General features: G+C 64.3%; 2 protein-coding genes across 8 annotated transcripts; both read left to right on the top strand.

Annotated features, from left to right (window-relative positions):
* Positions 1-955: 955 nt before the first annotated feature.
* Positions 956-5,267, top strand: NDUFS8 (NADH:ubiquinone oxidoreductase core subunit S8). 5 transcript variants are annotated; one of them, XM_045775699.2, is made up of 7 exons: positions 956-1,069; positions 2,180-2,237; positions 2,329-2,379; positions 2,940-3,029; positions 3,124-3,296; positions 4,863-4,991; positions 5,076-5,267. In XM_045775699.2, exons 2-7 carry the CDS (start codon positions 2,180-2,182, stop codon positions 5,205-5,207), a joined length of 633 nt encoding a protein of 210 aa, XP_045631655.1. In that variant the 5' UTR covers positions 956-1,069; the 3' UTR covers positions 5,208-5,267. The 5 variants fall into 5 exon arrangements, with proteins under 5 accessions (XP_045631655.1, XP_045631653.1, XP_087711210.1 ...); XM_045775697.2 differs by having other exon boundaries at positions 988-1,069; positions 2,137-2,237; XM_087855084.1 differs by having other exon boundaries at positions 1,049-1,069; positions 2,114-2,237.
* A 2,309-nt stretch (positions 5,268-7,576) lies between these two features.
* TCIRG1 (T cell immune regulator 1, ATPase H+ transporting V0 subunit a3) lies at positions 7,577-18,337 on the top strand. 3 transcript variants are annotated; one of them, XM_045775936.2, is made up of 22 exons: positions 7,609-7,688; positions 8,668-8,777; positions 8,878-8,942; positions 10,178-10,298; positions 10,630-10,708; positions 11,497-11,717; positions 11,810-11,895; positions 12,126-12,252; positions 12,340-12,422; positions 12,565-12,658; positions 12,742-12,954; positions 13,565-13,709; positions 15,320-15,459; positions 15,530-15,687; positions 15,758-15,848; positions 16,459-16,577; positions 16,676-16,883; positions 17,137-17,262; positions 17,382-17,486; positions 17,569-17,686; positions 17,928-18,105; positions 18,189-18,337. In XM_045775936.2, the coding sequence occupies exons 4-22, from the start codon at positions 10,182-10,184 to the stop codon at positions 18,265-18,267; spliced, it is 2,487 nt and encodes an 828-aa protein (XP_045631892.1). In that variant the 5' UTR covers positions 7,609-7,688; positions 8,668-8,777; positions 8,878-8,942; positions 10,178-10,181; the 3' UTR covers positions 18,268-18,337. The 3 variants fall into 3 exon arrangements, with proteins under 3 accessions (XP_045631893.1, XP_045631891.1, XP_045631892.1); XM_045775935.2 differs by lacking the exon at positions 8,668-8,777 and having other exon boundaries at positions 7,582-7,688; XM_045775937.2 differs by lacking the exons at positions 8,668-8,777; positions 8,878-8,942 and having other exon boundaries at positions 7,577-7,688.
* Positions 18,338-18,938: the final 601 nt, after the last annotated feature.

An 18,938-nucleotide genomic window follows, 5' to 3' on the forward strand; every position in this document is an offset into this window, starting at 1 on the left:
AAGGCTGCAGAACATGCAATCCACACACTGGTCACCATGCCCAGGGCCATCTGTCACCTCCCCTTTCCGCACAGGCCTAACGTCAGTGCACCCACTGATCTTCCCAAAGCTACTGCACCGTGCCACCCCTCAGCCTGAGCCTGAGTGGCTCCCTGTGGCTAGCAAGTCAGGACCCACAGAGTTCTTTGGGGTGGGGGGGGGGGCTCTGCCACGATCCTCCCCACACTTGGCCAGTCGTCCTTCTCAAGAGGACCTCTAAACACATGCTAGACATGTCTGCCCTTGGCCTGCCCTACGCCTCCTCGAAGTCAGCTTGGACATCACATCATCCATGACGCCTTGCAAGAGCACCTCCCACTTCCCCGCCCACCACCAACATACAGCTGACCCCAAGGGCCTTCTCCGTGCCTGCAACCTCCGGGGTCCCTCTGCCGCACAATCAATCCACTGGGAGGAAACAGTTTGGTGGCTGTTGAGGGACAGGGATCCCGAGTCACACACACCGAGGTGGGACTCGGGCGGCCGCACTTTTCAGCTCTAACGCTTGGGCAAAGTTCCTAAACAAATCCGTGCCTCAGTTTCCCCATCAGGAAAGCGAGAATAATCCTCCACACAGGGCTTCTGGGTAAAGTTTTAGCACCGAGCAGGCACGGCTCCCGCGGAATCACCGCCGGCCGCAATTCTCAGACCCGTTAACACAAACACCCCGCAGCGACCCAGCAGCTCTTCTCCAACCCAGGGCGCCAGGTCTGACCCGGAGCCCCTTCCTAAGCCACGCCCCGGACGTCCCTCCTGCAGTGGTGCGGGAGTCCTCGCTTATTGGCCTCTTCAATCCAACATGGCGGCGCCCAGCGCAACTTCAAGAGTCGGCTCTCCTCTAGCCAATCAAAGGAAAGATGCTTCTGGATCCCGCCTCTTTCCGCGGCGCCACTGGCCAATCAGGACACACCGTAAAAGATGAGCGCGGAAAAGGTGAAACTAGCCGGCCCAATGGTAGCGTCTCAGAGTGTAGGCTCCGCCTCTCGGCGGACAGGCCGTTCGGCAAGGGAAGGAGCGACAGCGCTTCAAGGTAGGTGTTCGGGTTCAGCTGTTAAAAGGCCTGGACGGTGTGGCGTCGGGGGCGAGTGTTGTGCTCTCGTCGGCCCCGCCGGCTCTGCGGCCGGGCTTCATCTCGGCCTACTCAGGGCCGGCGGTCCAGGTGTCCTTCAGCGCGCAGCGGGCGGACCCGGGAACCGGCATCGCCAAGGCGCATGCCCCGCCCGCGTCCGTGGGGTCGGAGGTCATGGGGAAGGTCGGGGACGGTGTCAGGCTGGCGGGCTCCTGGCGCTGGAGTCAGCGGTCAGAGGGGATGGGCCCGCGGGAAGACACAGGTCACGGAGGGTCACTTTTGACCTTCGGCTAGATGCCAGGCTCTGGACTTGTACAACCCCCTTCGTTCTCATGACCCCCATTTCACGGATGAGAAAACGTGCCAGATGACCTCACCCACCCAAGGTCACTTGGCAGGCTGGGAGACCGTTCCAGAAGGACCTTCATGGTGGGAAAAGGAATTTGATCTCGAGGGTTATTTAAGCCTTTAAAGGATTTCCAATGAGGGTGGACTGTGGATGTAAAGGGAGAAGTCTGGCCTGGGTTCACGCACTGGTCCCATCCCCCCACCCCCCCAGTGTGTGACTTTGGGCAAGTCACTTAACGTGGCCGAGCTTCAGCTTCTCATCTGTGCCTCCTGTGGGGTCCTTGGAAGGACCAAGTGACAGTGTGTGTGACCCGTAGCACAGTGCCTGACACAGTGAGCTTTCAATCCTGGTGGCTGGTGGCAATGTTATTTGGGTCAGATCTGGGGAGGATGAACAGGGGAGGGGAGAGAGAGGAGACAGGAGCACTGGTCCAGGGAGAGAGGAGGGATGGCTTTTAAAGATTTCTTCGAAGGTGAGATCGATAGGACGTGGGGTCCACAGACACTCCCTACCTCTTAGCCCAGCCGAGCTGGGTCAGGTTTGAAAGACTGGGAGGTGCCACACCTGGGAGCAGGGAGGCCTTTTGTGCCTCTGTCGGGAATGGGGGTAAATCGGAGACCAGGTGACACAGTGGCACTGAGGACGGGCTCCTGCAGTACCAGAGTTCCTATGGGGACAGGTCTGGGACCCACCTGCGCCTGCCTCCCATTTCACGCCTGCAGATGCGCTGCCTGACTACGTCTACACTGCTTCGGGCCCTGGCCCAGGCTGCACGTGCAGGTAGGACCGAGGGAGCCTTTCCCAGGGTGTGGGGGAGCCCAGTCTCCCGACGCGAGGCTGCAGCCGCGTACCGTAATCCCTCTCCTTCCAGGGCATCCCACCGGCCGGAGCCTCCACAGCAGCACAGTTGCAGCGACCTACAGTGAGTCCTGGGGCACCTCGAGCCTCGGGCTTTCCTGATCATGAACCTGCCAGAGCAGGGGTGGAGGCCTAGGTTCTAGTCCCAGCTTTGCCTGACGTTCCCCCTCTCTGAGCCTCTGTTTCTACTCTGTAAGGATGATCAAGACTGAATATGATTCATGGGGGCAGGGTCTGTCAGTGAGGGGGTGGGGAGCCTTCCCTGTGGCCACATGCTGAGCTCGGAGCTCCCCTGCGTGGGACAGGGAGGGAGCTGCCAGGTGTGAGGCTCGGCTGGCCGTCCTCTTCTCCAGGACCTCACCGCCCAAGCCCTTTCCCAACCTCCTCAACTCCTGGGCACGGACGGCTGACCAGACCCAGGGAGAAGTGGGCAAGGACTGCCCAGAGCCAGAGACAGGCCTTGCAGGGTGCTTGCTGAGGCTGGAAGGTTTGACGAACCAACAAGCCCTTGGGGGGGGAGCAGCTGGAAGGAAGATGAGGCCTTATCTCCCTGAGTTGGATTCCTAGGGGACATGGGCACATGAGAAGCCCTGCCACGGCCCCCTCTGCCCACCTCCCCTGCAGAGTTCGTGAACATGCGGGAACCTACGATGGACATGAAGTCGGTGACCGACCGGGCTGCTCAGACCCTGCTGTGGACTGAGCTCATCCGAGGTGGGCCCTGGGGGAAGGGGCCAGGCAGGATGGGGGTGGGCCAAGTTGGTTAGGGAGGAGGGGCCCCCACCCATTGTGCACCTGCTGCCCCCAGGCCTGGGCATGACCCTAAGCTACCTGTTCCGGGAGCCTGCCACCATCAACTACCCATTCGAGAAGGGCCCACTGAGCCCTCGCTTTCGGGGAGAACATGCGCTGCGTCGCTATCCATCAGGAGAGGAGCGCTGCATTGCCTGTAAGCTTTGTGAGGCCGTCTGCCCTGCTCAGGTGAGCCCCTGCTGACCGCCCCCCCGGCTCCTGCTGTTCAAGGGCGAGGCTGCAGCCTTGGACCCGAACTCTGGTCCCCCTGCTGGGTATGTGTCCCCAGGAAAGCCCCTTTCCCTCTCTGAGCTTTGTTGCCAGGCCAGTTCCTCAGTGAGTCCTCAGAGGAAGGCTTGAAGCCCTGAGCAGGCCACAGGACACCTGTGGGTCCTGCCCTCGGGGATCTGGTCAGGGGCGTGAAACCTGGGCTTGTGAGCCGCAGAGCGGTCCCTGGAAGTCTCCACTTTTGCCTGAATGCAGCAACGGGTTTAGGATCTCTGCGTGTGTGCCTGTCACCAGCCCCAAGGACACACATACCGCAGCTGAGGCCCTCACTGCTCCTGGTTGCTGCTCCTTTGAGCCCCCAGCATTAGTTCTGTCGGAGGGCCCTACACGGACCACCCGGAGTCCAGGCTGGTTAGTGTGGAAACCAGGTGCCTGTGTGCCACAGTCGGTTAAGTGTGTCCGACTCTTGGTTTCGGCTCAGGTCGTGATCTCAGGGTTGTGAGATCGAGTCCCACATTGGGCTCAGCGCTGAGTATGGAGTCTGCTTGGATTCTCTCTTTCCCTCTTCCCCTCCCCCCTGCCCCCTGCACGCGCTCCATCTCTCTCTCAAATAAATAAATAAATCTTTAAAAAAAAAAAAAAAAAGAAAGATCCAGGTGAGGCTCTTGGACAGAGCCTCGGGCGTCCCCAGCAGGAGCCCCAGTTGGCACTGTGGTCACTCACCGTCCACACAGTGACCGCCCCCTCCCAGCGGCTGCTCCGGGCCATGAGCTGTGGCCTTGATGTCTCTGACCCTGGAGCACAAGAAGAGGTAATGGCCTCCAGGCCGTGAGCACCGTGGACGGACCAGGCGCTGTTCCAGCTCATGACTGATTTCTGCAACAACTCTAGGACCCAGAGGTTATTACCCCATTTTTATAGATGAGGAAACTGAGGCACAAAGAAACAAGGCCACCAGCCTCAGGCCCCACTGAATGGTGAGCATTACACTCCAGGGGACACACGAGGGCCTTTGGCAAACCTCCTTTGAACGTCCTTCCAGCCGAGGGAGGCTCCAGGCCTTCTTGCTGCTGGCAGAAGGCCGTACCCGGAAACAGCGTTAAGGACCTACCTCCGAGACTGGGCTTTGCCCCTCGCTTGCTGTGTGGCTTTGGGAAGCCTCTCAATTTCTCTGAGCCTCAATTTTCTCATCCACGAAAGGGGGATAATGAGCGAAATGGGAAGGTTGTTCAGTATACAACCACCAGCCGTCGAGCAAGTCCTGGGAACCCCCCCCGCCGGGCCACAGGTGCTGCAGTGAACATAGCAGGCTACGGCCCTCCCCTTGTGAGACCTAGTCTCCCAGGCAGGAGATGCCGGCGGTTAGCAAAAATGTCAGCTAGGGCAGCGGGACAGGGGCCTTTTGACAGAGCCATCGAGAAGGGCACGTGAGGCTGAGAGTGGGTGGCAGGTCCGCTCTGCGGTCCCAGAGTGAGCCCCCAGGAGGGGGCAGACATGAGCAGTCGGGCGCCCGGTACCCCTCTCCAGGCCATCACCATCGAGGCCGAGCCGCGGGCCGATGGCAGCCGCCGGACCACCCGCTATGACATCGACATGACCAAGTGCATCTACTGCGGCTTCTGCCAGGAGGCCTGCCCCGTGGACGCCATTGTCGAGGTGAGCGGGCCTGGGGTGCGGAGGGGCGGCGGGCAGAGGCTGTCCGGACGGGCCTAACCCGGCCGCACCTGCACCCGCCCACAGGGCCCCAACTTCGAGTTCTCCACCGAGACGCACGAGGAGCTCCTGTACAACAAGGAGAAGCTGCTCAGCAACGGGGACAAGTGGGAGGCGGAGATCGCCGCCAACATCCAGGCCGACTACCTGTACCGCTGACGCCCCCGCCCGGCAGGCCCGCAGCCCCTGCCGCCCAATAAAACGGCTCTGCCTCCCGCACCGCCTCTGTCGTGACTCCGGCGGGCCGGGCTGGGCGGGCCCTTCAGGGGAGCTAGTGGAGGTGACTCGGCCTCCCCGTGGGACCCTGGGGGCCATGGCTGGGCCCCGGTGCACAGCAGCCCTGCCGCACACACCTCACCCTGGGCATATTCCTCAGGGCTTCGTCTCAGGCCTGCTGTTGCCATGATCCTGGATGTCCAAAGGGTGGGGCCTGGGCCCGCCCTCCGGAGGGCCACGCAGCGCCACGGCCCTAAGGACGTCGAGTCTGCCGAGGCCTCAGGTGAAGTCCGTTGGAGTGGCAGAACCTCAGAAGGGCCAGGGTGGCCTTGTTGGGGGCAGGGAGAGGCCTGCTCTAGGGCAAGTCACGAGGAGGTGACACAGGCCCTGCTGCCCCTGAGCTGGCCTTGCCTCATCTCTAGCCACATCCCGTTTCTGCCCCAAGTTCCCCAGACCAGGCTGCGGGCTTGGCTGCTGCCGCCCAGAACTTCCAGCTTCGTAATCCCGGCAGCGGTGGGGTTGCCTGCGGGGCCACGTCCTTGCCCAGGATGGGACGGCCAAAACCAGCCCCCTTGGACTCGGTGCCCGGCACCGGGAAGGGCTTTATCCTATCCCCAGCTGTGGGTACGCTCGCTCAGAGAAGGGAAGGGACTTGCTCGGAATCACACAGCATGAGTCGGATGAAAACACAAGCTCAGGTCAGAGATCTGGGCCCCGCCCTCCTCTTCCATCATTTTCAAAAGTACTCTTCACAAAACACTAACCTCCCATATTGCTTTGTCGAAGGGAAAGAGAGGAGGGTGGTGTGGACCAGTCAGTGTGGGAAATGTGCCAAATGCCCTCTTTCCTCTGGGATAGGCACTGCATGTGAGCACATTCAAGGCTCTGAGAAGGCCTGTAGCAAAGAACCTCGCCTTCCCCCACCTCATTCCCTTTGTTCATGACTGCTGACACCTGGGCCATCTCCTGGTGCTGAAGTGGTCCAGGCCCTTCCTGGGCCCCCACGGCCTAAGGAACAAGGCGCAGAAGCGAGAAGTGAGTGCAGGACCCGAAGGGAAGAGCAGAGCCTAGGAAGTGTCCATGTGTCCAGCCCCTTGCAGGCCTAGTGGGAGGCAGGAGCCCTGCAGTAATGAGACAGGCTTGCAAATCCTAAATCACCCGTCATTGCACTTTTCCCAGGTAGAACCAGTAGTAGATAATTGTCATGGAGCGTGCATTTGTCACGGATAAATACAACATGTTTGTTGAAGATGGGTCAGACTATCCAGCTCCTGACTTCTTACCCTTTCTGACTTGCCCCAAACTGTGTGTGTGTTTCAGGAGCACACCTCTAATGCCATTTTGTAGCAGTGGGGTTCCAGTTTCCCCTGCACCAGGAAGTATTGACCTGAGGTCCCTACTGGTGCTCAGTTCGGCTGTGTTGAGCCCCCCCCCCCCGGGAAACAGACCTATGATGCCCCAGAACTGGGTCCCCCCCCACACACCTTTTCTGAGGATGTTGACCTAGGCTGTCACTGTCCACCCCCGCTCTGGGGCTCCGTTTGCCTACAGCTCCCTTACCCCTCAGAGGACCTTGCTATGTGAGGTTCAAGGATCACCAGAGCTGAGAGGCCCCTTGTCCCTCCTGTCCCCGGTGGGTATGGTCCTGGCTTGTCCAAAGTGCAGGCAGCTGGACATCCGTGAGCCTCGGTTCAGGGTGCTGGGACATGACCAACCGAGGGGAGCTAATTAGCAAAGTCACTGGGACACCCCCAGCCACGGGCAGACAACAACTACCACTGTGTGCCCGGCCCCGAGTGGAACATCACAACCATGGCCCAGCCCTCAGTGTCCTGCTGCTGTTGAGGAAAAAGGCTCAGAGAGGGGCAGCACCCACCCAAGGGCACGGAGCACTGGGCCTGGAGCCTAGGCCCCTATCCTGGGGGGTCAGAGGGAGGGTGTAAGGACCGGGTACAAATGCGGCCTCAGGAAAGGGGTCCCAGAGGTGGGGGAGCGGGCTGGGGACACGCGGCTTTTGGATCCCAAGCCTCAGTGTTTTGAGGTTCCATCAGCCATAGGCCCAGTGAGGCCTCTAGGTGCTGGGGGGTCCAAACCCCGTGCCCCGGACGCCTCCCCGCATCTGCATGCCGGCCACGTAGGCGTGCGCGGTGGGCGCTGCTCCGTGTCTCCGCTCGGGTCTCCCGGCGGCCCCGCCCCCCGTCCCCAGGGGTCCCCAGCCTCCCACGAGGAAGCGAGGGCGGTGCCGGCCGCTCGCCGCACTCCGGTGCCCCTCCCCACCAAGCCCGGACGGGACGGGGCGGGGCTTCCGTGGTCCCGCCCCTTGCGGCCCCGCCCGCCGGGGAAAGTGAGTTGCGTGGGCGCCGCGGCCCGGAGCGCAGAGCCGGGAGCCAGAGCTGAGCAGCGCCGCGTGCGGCAGACCCGGGGGTGAGTGTGCCCCAGCCGGGGTCTGCAGAGCCCCCCCGCCCCCCGGCTCCGTCTGCCACCCTCCCTTTGCCCTGCCCCAGGAAGGGGGTCCTGGAACCCCCACCCAGCTGGGTCAGTGGATGCGACCCAGTCTGCCGGCCCGGCCCGCCGGGTATCGGGCCTTGGTGGGGGCCACAGTGGGGACGACGAGGAGGAGGAGGTGGGGAAAGGGAAGAGGAAGAGGAGGACAGAGAGTTAACAGCTGCTAACTACTGGGCCCAACTCTGCCCGTCCTGGAGGTGCTCTGGTGGCGCTCAGGGCTTTCTCTGTGGCATCTTCCTCGGAGGGAGGGACCCATTCTACAGATGAGGAAATTGAGGCCCACCCAGCTAGGAAGAGGCAGAGCTAGAGGCAAGTGGGGTGACTCCAACTCCAGAGCCTACCAGTCTGGAATAGGGGAAGCAGCAGGCCCTCTCCTCCAGCTCAGCGCTATCATGTGGGTCAGGGGCTTGGGGGAGAGATCTGGGGGGTTCCTGAAGGAGTTGCCTTATCCTCAGCCCCTGAGGGACCAGGAGGAGATGGGAATAGAGTTAGGAGGGGGCTGCAGTCTGGACCCTGAAGGCCACAGGACCGAGGAACCTTCATTTGCTCCATTAAAAGGAGTGCGGTGGCCCCTGGCTTGCATCACGGCCAGGGAGGATGGGGGGTAAGGGGTGAGCCAGTGCAGTCCTCAAATGTGGGGGAGGGGTCTGACCAGGTCCCTGTGCACCCCACCCACCCAACCCAAGGGAATTCCCGCCCAAGGGACTTGCCCAGGCCGAGGCCCTGTGAGTGAGAGGTGCCAGGCTGGATTTGGCACAGCCTGGGGCGGTGGCACCCCCTGGGTCCCCAGACCTGGTTCCCAGAACCGGCTCATCTGTGCAGCCCAGCCTTTCAGGGTGCCCTGGGCAGAGAACTGCCCTCCCCTGAGCCCATATTATGCACTGACTGGGACTTCCAGACCCGCAGCTCCAGCGCCTGGCTCCGGCTTGACTTAGCCACCTGCTGACCACCTGATCCCAGACCTCACTCTCCAAGTGCACTGACCCGTCCGCGAAGCTCTAAAACAAGGTTATAGGGTCCTCTTCCCCCAGGATTGCTGATAGGGTTCAGCGAGGTAGTGTGGGTGTAGGGGACATGGAGGCTCTGTTTTTGTCATCTCTCCACTCAGGGCCTGTCTCTCCTGGGGGTGGCCAACTCCCATTTACCCAAAGAGGAAGTGGAAGCCCAGAGAAGGTGAGAGACTCCCCCAAGGACACACAGCCAGTGACAGCTAGAGCCACGCTCTGGAGCCTGGTCCCTGGCCCTTGGGGATGGAACCTAGCCCCTCCTGCCCACCGCGGGGCCCAGGGCTGCTATAGTCTCAGGCTGCCTCCCGGCCTTCTCTCCTCTTCCAGGCTGGGGCCGGGGCTGCATTCCCTATTTAGACTGAAGGAAACCAGGCCCAGGGGAGGAAGTGACCAGCTGGGCAGGCCCCCGCTGGCCCAGACAGCAGGCGGGGCACTTTGGCGCCAAGTGTTCACCCTCAGCTGGGACCTCACCCGTGCCTGTCCCCTTCCCTGACACTTTGAGAGCTAAGGAAACTGAGTCCCACAGGGGGGAAGTAGCTGGCCCTGGGCCCCGAGAGCAGTGGTCGTGGAGTCCTGGCTCATGGCTGGGGCATCTGCAGGGCCTCCCCCACGGCGTCTGGGCAGGGCCCCGCCAGGCTGTCCTGCCCATGTCAGCTTCCACAGTTTCGCTTTCGAGGGTTTCGACACCTGGAAGGCTGTTTCCGCCCCTATTTGGACATCGGCCACCAAGCGGTCCAAGCCTCTGGGGAAGGTCCCCCGCCCTCAGGCCTCTTTGCCCTCAGTGAGGGCACCAGGGGACCCGGTGGGGGCTCCCACCCCCTCAGCACACACAGACACCCCAGGGAGGGAGGGGGGCTTCAGCTGCCAGGGGGGTGTGGGGGGGTGGACAGCCCCAACCTCAGCCCTGGCTCTCTCTTGTCACGGAGGCTCCTTGGTGTAGAAGGACAAGGGTTCGTGGCCAGCCGAGGGCTGTGGCAGTTAGGAGGCTGGCTGGAGGTGACCCTTGGCCTGGGGCCCCAAGGATGAGTAGGATCTAGGGTGAGGGCAGGTCACAGAGGAGGGACGGTGGGAGCAGAGGGCATGTGTGAGAAGAGCCAGTGCCACCAGGGCTCGGGGTGGGTGCCTGGGACAGGGCAGAGCCAGCTGGGAAAGAGCTTGGGGGGGGCGGTGGGTCAGGCCGTGAGGTCAGCCAGGGCGGGGTCTGCTCCCAGTTGCACCGCTTACTTCCTGTGCAACCTCGGCACCCCTTTGAGGCTTCCCGGGCCTCAGTTTCCCCATCTGTCGCACGGGGTTGGTAGCAAGACCTTCCATGGATTATGTGAGCTGAGGTGGACAGAATTCCTGCTCGATGGGGAGCCATCTGGCCCGCCCGACTGAGCCTTCCCCCGGCCCGGCCCGCAGGACCATGGGCTCCATGTTCCGGAGCGAGGAGGTGGCGCTGGTGCAGCTCTTCCTGCCCACGTCTGCCGCCTACACCTGTGTGAGCCAGCTGGGCGAGCTGGGTCTCGTGGAGTTCAGAGACGTGAGTGGGGCCGGACAGGCGTGGGAGGGGGCCTCGTCCTCACCCCGAGATGGTATGCTGCCTCCCCCCAGAATGGCCCCTGCTTGAATCCCGGCTGCTCTCTGAAAGGCCAGCCTTATGGCTGAGGCCACCTTGCCTCCGGGCCCCGTCACACCCTCCCCAGAGCACGCAAAGCCTGGTCTCTGTCCAGCTGGGCATCTGGAGGGTCATGGGGTGTTCAGCATCTTTGTCTGGGGAGGCAGCTATGGCCTGCAGAGAGCCAAGCCTGGACCCTGGGTGGGACCTCCCTGCCCCCGCCCAGAAGTCTGACCCCTCTGTGCGGCAACCACAGCTCAATGCCTCGGTGAGCGCCTTCCAGAGACGCTTCGTGGGGGACGTTCGGCGCTGCGAAGAGCTGGAGAAAACCTTCAGTGAGTTGGCCTCAGGCCCACATCCCAGGCAGGCTTCCTGGAGGAGGTGCCAGCCTGAGAGGAGGAGTCTTGGTCCCCCAGGTGGAAGACAGAGAAGGGAGGTCCAAGCCAGGCCCTGCAGAGCCAGGACAGGGCAGCTGGGGATGCTCTTGAGAATGGGGCTCACTTGGAAGAGGCCTCAAATATTGCATGAAGACTTAGGAATTCATCCGGTGGACACTGGGAGGCACTGTGGTTTCTAAGCAGGGGAGAGGCATGCACAGAGCTTTCTCTGCTACAGATGGCCTGCGGTGGGCAGAGGCCGGTGTACAGGGTCAGTGCCCCAAGGAGCCGCTTCTTCGACCCAGGCAAGAGGGACCCTGGCCCTGGACTCTGGCAGCCCTTCCCAGGAGGAGCCTATGAGAGGGGAGAACAGAGCACATTCGTTTAATGGTGTGTTAGCTTGACGGATAGCTTTTAAGGCATCGCGCTCTTGTCCCAGGCCCCCCAGGGCTTGGGCCAACCTGCCTGGACACCACTGTGGGACCCAGGGCCCGGGCAGGGCAGTGGCCAAGGGAGAGCGGGGGGGGGGGGAAGCTCAAGAGGAGAGCAGACCTTTGGGGATATAGGTTTGGCCTGGGGTTTTTCCAGGGGTCTTGGACTCAGTGAATCAATTAGCTGGTGGTCAGTTGAGTTTGGGGCAGCGTTTGGGACCCCCTAGACCTTAGGCGGCCCTTGGCTAACAGAGGCCATGAGCTGGCGTGGGCCCCCCGCATGGCCTCCCCTGACGCCCATCGCTCTGCCCCCAGCATTCCTGCAGGAGGAGGTGCGGCGGGCTGGGCTGGCGCTGCACCCACCCGAGGGGAGGCTGCTGGCACCCCCACCCCGTGACCTGCTGCGCATCCAGGAGGAGACAGATCGCCTGGCCCGGGAGCTCCGGGATGTGCGGGGCAACCAGCAGTCCCTGCGGGCCCAGCTGCACCAGCTGCAGCTGCACTCGGCCGTGCTGGGCCGGGGCCACCGCCTCCCGGTCAGCGCCAGTCCCGGGCAGGGGGGACGGGGGAGGCGGGGGGCGCCAGGCCCTATGTGGGCGCGGGGCTCACGGTGCCTCTTGGCCCCCAGTTGGCAGCCACCCCCACAGATGGGCTCTTGGAAAGAACCCCCCTGCTCCAGCCCCCGGGGGGGCCCCACCAGGACCTGAGAGTCAAGTAAGTAAGGGGTGCATCCAGCTCTTTCCTGACAGCCGGAGGCCCTGACGACCTCCTCGTTCAGGGCTCGCCTCCTCCACCCTCAGACTGCCCGCAGCCTCCTCCTTCAGGCCCAGAATTTCCGGGGCTCGCGGGGGTTTCTCCTCCTCTGGGCCGGCCTCGAGCTCCAGCCCCTCCCCGGGAGCAGGCCGCGTGCCTGCTGGACGGTCCTGAGCCGCCCGGCCTGGCAGCTTCGTGGCAGGTGCCGTGGAGCCCGCCAAGGCCGCCGCCCTGGAACGCCTGCTCTGGAGGGCCTGCCGCGGCTTCCTTATCGCCAGCTTCAGGGAGACGGAGCAGCCGCTGGAGGACCCCGTGACGGTGGGGGCTGGGGGGGGCCCAAGGGGGGGGTGGCGTCCCGGGCTGGGGGGGCCGGGACTCCAGGTAAAGCGGGCCCCTCTCCTTCAGGGTGAGCCTGCCACGTGGATGACCTTCCTCATCTCCTACTGGGGCGAGCAGATAGGGCAGAAGATCCGGAAGATCACGGACTGGTGAGCTCCGTGGGGCTGCCCCCGCGTGTCACTGCCCCGTCCCCCGCCCTGCCCCGGAAGCTCCCTTTCGACTCAGCCTCTGTCCAGCCAGAGCTCCCCCCGCCCAGGCCGCTCCCCTCACGCCGCCCCTCCTGCCTGCCAGCTTCCACTGCCACGTCTTCCCGTTCGTGGAGCAGGAGGACGGCCGCCTGGGGACCCTGCAGCAGCTGCAGCAGCAGAGCCAGGAGCTGCAGGAGGTGGGCGCTCGCGCAGCCCCAATGCCCTGCCGCCCCCGCCCCGTCGGCCCGGCCGCCTCCCTCACCGCCTGCTCTGGCCTTAGGTCCTGGGGGAGACGGAGCGCTTCCTGAGCCAGGTGCTGGGCCGGGTGCAGCGGCTGCTGCCGCCCTGGCGGGTGCAGATCCACAAGATGAAGGCCGTGTACCTGGTCCTCAACCAGTGCAGCGTGAGCGCCACGCACAAGTGCCTCATTGCCGAGGGCTGGTGCGCCGCGAGCGACCTGCCCGCCCTGCAGCAGGTGCTGCAGGACAGCTCGGTGAGTGGGGCTGGGGTGGGGGGTCTCCTGCCCTCCACTTCTCCCAGGCAGGTGCCAGCTCCCACCTCCCAACACACTTCCTGTTCCCAACACCGGGCCTTGGCCAGGGCTCCCTCTGCTTAGGGGAGTCTGCCCCGAGGACCCTGGACCAGGCGCTCCCCGTCCTGATGTCGGAAGCCCAGGGAGGGGCCAGAGCACCCGGGAGGCTGGCTCAGCAGGCACTGGCCCCCTCGAGGGAGCCTCGGGCTACTCATCTGTGAAATGGGTGTGATGACCCACCGGGGTCCCTGTAGCTGCTGGTGCCTAGTAGGTGCTCACAGGTGGCAGCGGGGCTCCCTCTCCTGGGCCACCTAGATAAGCAGCAGGCTCCGATTTCCCAAGCGATTTCTGGTCCAGCTGATCTTGGGCTCTCCCTAAATCACCCTGAATTGGGGCAGGTGGGATGGTGGTCCTATTTCACAGAGAGGGGAGGGGCTATCCTAGATGTCCCGGGCTCCTGCCCGGTGAGCCCCACATCTCCGGCTGGGCCTGGCTTGGGGGGTGTCAAAGGGTCTCTGAAGGCCCCCCTGCCATCAGTGTCATCTGTCTGTCTGCCCCTCGGGTGCCCCAGAGTGAGGCCGGTGTGAGCGCCGTGGTTCACCGCATCCCCTGCCGGGACATGCCCCCCACACTCATCCGCACCAACCGCTTCACGGCCAGCTTCCAAGGCATCGTGGACGCCTATGGCGTGGGCCGCTACCAGGAGGTCAACCCCGGTGAGAGCCGTGGAGCCCCCAGCCCAGGAGGGCGGCATCTGCGCACTGGGCCTGTCCTGCCCCGTTAAGATGAGAAGCGCACTCCCACCATGCTGGGGGGCGGGGGAGGCGGTGTGCAAGCTTTGTGTTTACCCCCAGCAGCATCCCCCTTCCCAGTTAGGCTCACAGGGGATCCAGCATGGGGTCGTGCAAAGAACAGTAGGAATGGCTCAGGTCTGAGGTCTGACTTGCTCACCCCGGCCCATTTCTTAGTTTCCCTGAGCCTCCGTTTCCACATCTGTTCGATGGGAATAAGAGTGGGGCCCTCAGAGCAGGCCGGGGAGGTGGGCAGATGCGGATCGGCAGTGCACAAGGCCAGAGTCAGCCTGCTGAGCTCTTCGGCGGCCGCACTGTGTTTTTAAGAAGTTTGACTTGGGTGCTGTTGGGTTTTCCCAGAAGCGGACCCGGGGGGCTAGTGGGGGGGGGGGCGCTCTGGCACAAGTGGCCTGTGAAGAGAGGTGCTGCTGTGAGAAACCAGTCAGGGAAGCAGCTGAGGGGTGGGGAGTTGGGGAGCAGGCAGGGCGCTGCTGTCACCTGCCCGGTTCTGCTCCCTCCAGACGTGGCTCTCCGTGTGGCAGGCGGCACCAGGTGGTCCGTGGCCCAGAGCCTGCCCCCTGCATGTCACTGGGTGGGGACCACAGTGGGTCTCAGCCCAAAGAATGGGTGTGGGAGATGAGCCGTGCTGGGGCATTTTTTGGAGGGGACACGGTCACAGGCCAGGGAGGGTCTGGCCTCAGCCGGTGGGCTAGAGCGCAGGGCAGGCAGGACACGAGTCTGGCACGTGAGGCGGAGTGAACGATGACCAGGGTCCCGTGCAGTCCTTTGGGGCTGCCATGCCTGCCGGGTCAGCATGCAGCGCTTGACCCGGGGCCCCCATCCCTTTCACATGCTCGTGGTTCCTCTGTGCTGGCAGAGGCCGGTGCAGTTAGGACAGACAGACCTGGTCACCAGACCTGGTCACCTGGTCGACGACCAGCTCCCAGCCCTCAGAGCGTTACCTTGGGGCGGGTAGACGCGGCCGCGGCTTCTGTAACGAAGCACCACAGATGGGGGCGCTTCCCCGGAGTTTCTCGGCTCCTGGGCTGGAGGCCGGAAGTCCGAGGGGAGGGACGACTCAGCTCGGAACAGGGGCGTGCCCTGAAGTCCTGTAACACCCATTAGGGATTCCTCCCATCTTACTGACGGGAAAGCGAGACCTCAGAGGTGAAGTGACCGACTCGGCCTCCTGGAACTTGCCCGGTGCCAGTCAGGACGGCCGCGGGCTGTCTGTGCTTTCTGAGCTTCTGCTCACAGCTCTTGTAATCACCCCGGCGGGAAATGGTTTACCGTCTACCGCCAGTACCGCCCCTGGATAGACTCATTGATAGGAGCCCTACGAAGTGTGGTCTTGCGGTCTCCAGTTTACAGGTGGGGAAACAGAGGGTCAGAGAGGCTAAGTCACCAGCCCGTGGTCACACAGCCAGGAAGTGGCGGGCCCTGGAATGCAGACACACGGTCGGGTGGCCGTTGGTGCACAGAGGCCCACGTGCCCCTGGGGGCCCTGGCTCACCGCCGGGCCCCTCTGCCCGCAGCTCCCTACACCATCATCACCTTCCCCTTCCTCTTCGCCGTGATGTTCGGCGACGTGGGCCACGGGCTGCTCATGTTCCTCTTCGCCCTGGCCATGGTGCTCGCGGAGAACCGGCCGGCCGTGAAGACGGCGCAGAACGAGGTGAGGGCGGGCGAGGGGTCGTCGGGGGGGGGGGGGGCCAGGCCACGCCTCACGACGCCCCCGTCCCCAGATCTGGCGGACCTTCTTCGGTGGCCGCTACCTGCTGCTACTCATGGGGCTGTTCTCCGTCTACACCGGCTTCATCTACAACGAGTGCTTCAGCCGCGCCACGACCATCTTCCCCTCGGGCTGGAGCGTGGCGGCCATGGCCACCCAGTCCGGCTGGAGGTGAGGCCCGGCCTTGGCCCCGTGGGCCCCGCCCCCGGTAGCCCCTGACCACCCGCCCTTGTTGCCACAGCGACGCGTTCCTGGCGGAGCACCCGCTGCTCACCCTGGACCCCGCAGTCAGCGGTGTCTTCCTGGGACCCTACCCCTTCGGCATTGACCCCGTGAGTCCCGGCCACCTGCTGTGGAGGGTGTGGGCGGGTGGGCGGACTGGGCCGGGGCTCCTGCACTAACCCTGCCCTGACCTTGACCCTGACGTTAACCCTCGCCCTCGCCCCTCCTTCCGCCACATTCACCGAGCCCCTCCCGAGGGCCCGGCCTGGTACCGGGTGCAGGAGGTGCGGGGTTCCGGAAGGACGAGGGGCCCACCTGCTGGGCCCACACAGCGGCCACTTCAAAGAGGAGAGAAGCGTGTGGCAGTGAGGGCAGCGCTGGCTTGCTCGGAGCCGGCCATGCCGGGCACCGTTCTGCGCTTTCCGCGCGACGCGACGTGGTATACAGTCCTCGCGACAGTCCCGTGAGGTCCGCGTCAGCACTGCTCCCGTTTCACCGATGAGGACGCAGAGGCACAGGAGAGCACGCGGGCAGTGTCCCCTCGCTGGGAAGAGCTGGGGTTTGGGCCCGGGCTGGCGTGCCTGGCCGTGCGCCGCACCCTTCCCTCTGCTGCCCCACAGTGGGCCGATGGGTGGCAGACCGTCTGGGGGCAGAGGGGCTGCCGAGAGTGACCTGGGCAGGGAGGCCCCTGCGTGACGCCCCTGCCTCCTGCCACCCCAGGTCTGGAGCCTGGCCGTCAACCACCTGAGCTTCCTCAACTCCTTCAAGATGAAGATGTCCGTCATCCTTGGGGTCACCCACATGACCTTCGGGGTGGTCCTGGGAGTCTTCAACCACGTGTGAGGGCCCGGGCTCCGGCGGGGGGGAGCACCGGGACAGGCAGGGCCAGGGGGCGGCTGGTGCGTGGTCCAATGACCCCGGCCTTCCCCCCCCACAGGCACTTCGGCCAGTGGCACCGGCTGCTCCTGGAGACCCTGCCCGAGCTGACCTTCCTCCTGGGGCTGTTCGGCTACCTCGTCTTCCTGGTCGTCTACAAGTGGCTGTTCATCGCCGCCGCCGCGCCGGCGCCCAGCATCCTCATCCACTTCATCAACATGTTCCTCTTCTCCCGCAGCCCCACCAACCCGCTGCTCTTCCCCGGGCAGGTAGGCGGGGGCCGCGGGGGCACCGCGCCGCTCTGTGCAGCGGGGGCAGGCCTGGGGCTGTGAGCCGGGGAGGTCGAGGGACGCTGGTGCTGCGGGTGCCGGCAGCTGCTTCTCCCCGGGATTCCTGACAGCGCGGCGTCCCTGCTTAGCGGGGGGCCCTGGGGTGGAGTGGGCTGCAGGCTCTGGGCCCCCGAGCTGGGCGCGTGGCTCGCCGAGGGCACCCTGACTCAGGCTCCCTTGCCCCCTTCCGCAGGAGGTGGTGCAGTCCGCACTGGTGGTCGTGGCCCTGGCCGCGGTGCCCGTCCTGCTGCTCGGCACGCCCTTGTTCCTACGCTGGCAGCACCGCCGCCGCTCGCCGAGGCCCGCTGGCCGCCAGCTGGTAGAGACTCGGGGGGCGGGGGGGCATGAGGGCTGAGGGGGGGTTTGACCCCACCCTCGCTGCCTCTCGGCCTCCTGCGTGGCGGGGGCCTGCTGATGCTGCCTGCTCCCCACCCCCAGGATGAGGACAAGTCCGGGATTCTGGACTCCTCCGACGCCTCCGTGGCTGGCTGGGGCTCTGATGAGGAGAAAGCAGGGTGCCCGGGGGACCAAGAGGAGGCCGAGGTGGGTGTGGTCTTCCCGAGCGTGTGAGTGGGCGACGGTGGCTGCCAGCCCGGCTGGTCCCTCACTGCCCCGCATCCCCCAGTTTGTCCTGTCCGAGGTGCTCATGCACCAGGCCATCCACACCATTGAGTTCTGCCTGGGCTGCATCTCCAACACGGCCTCCTACCTGCGCCTCTGGGCCCTGAGCTTGGCCCACGCCCGTGAGTGACCTGGGCCCAGGGGGCGGGCTGGCCATGGGTCAGGTCCTGGTTACTTCGGACGCTCGCAGCTGCTGGCTGCGTGGCCTGGGCAGGTCCTTCCCTGGGCCTCAACGTCCCCTCTGCAGAGTGAGGCTGTCGGAGGAGGTTCCCCCACAGGAAGGGGGGCTTCGGGCTGCCACAGGGGCTGCTGGCCGGACACCCCCTCGGCCCTGGGCTCCACTGCTGTCTCCCTGACCCCCAGAGCTGTCGGAGGTCCTGTGGGCCATGGTGATGCGTGAGGGCCTGCGCATGGGCCGTGAGCTGGGCGTGGCGGCCGTGGTGCTGGTCCCCATCTTCGCCGCCTTTGCCGTGCTGACCGTGGCCATCCTATTGGTGATGGAGGGGCTCTCGGCCTTCCTGCACGCACTGCGGTTGCACTGGTGAGCGGCCCGCCTGGCTGGCCCCGGGCAGCACGAGGGGCGGGGGGCCTGCCCCTCACCAGCTCTCCCCTTGTCGCCCCCAGGGTGGAGTTCCAGAACAAGTTCTACTTGGGCAGCGGCTATAAGCTGAGCCCCTTCACCTTCGCTGAGGAGGAGGACTAGCGCCCACCTGTGGCCATACTCAGGTCCCTGCCCTTACCTACGGAGACGAGAAATAAAGATGGACTAGGAATTGTGTCTTGGTCCTGTCTGCAGTGCCAGGGGCTGGAGAGCCTGGGTGGCAGGGCCTGGGCTCTGGGCATGGACTGGTCCCACCCCACGAGACTCTAGGTGTCACGGACTCCGTGCCTGGCTATATTATGCTCTCTTATCTGTCCATGCAGCTGAGTTTGGTGTAGGGTGCAGTGGGATGGGAGGCCCTGGTCTAGGACTTGGGGCCTTGAGAAGTTGGGGAGAGGCCCCATGAGCACACCTGCAGTAATCCCAGAGTCTTGGCCTGAAGTGGGGACAGAACTAGGACCAAGGAGGGATGTTTCTAGCACATTCTAGCTCGGAATGAGCGTCTTCCCAGGCTGAGCCGAGGGAGGGGTGGTGGTGGTGGTGGTGGTGAGCGCCCCATCCTTGGGGATGTACAAACTGGTCTGACTCTGGGTCACCAGAGACGCACACACACTACCACTCTCCACCCCGCCCTCCGCACAGAGAAGGGCAGAGGCTGTCCAGGCAGCCCGAGCATTGTCTGGGGCCCGGAGGGTCAGGAAAAGGGCTGCGCTGGACTCCAGGTCCTGCTGCGCCTTCAGTGGGGGCTGCTGTCTCCCATCCCTCCCTGGGTG

This window comes from Ursus americanus, chromosome 24 (assembly GCF_024610735.1).
Source record: "Ursus americanus isolate L20-20 chromosome 24, mUrsAme1.1.p, whole genome shotgun sequence".
Taxonomy (NCBI): domain Eukaryota; kingdom Metazoa; phylum Chordata; class Mammalia; order Carnivora; family Ursidae; genus Ursus; species Ursus americanus.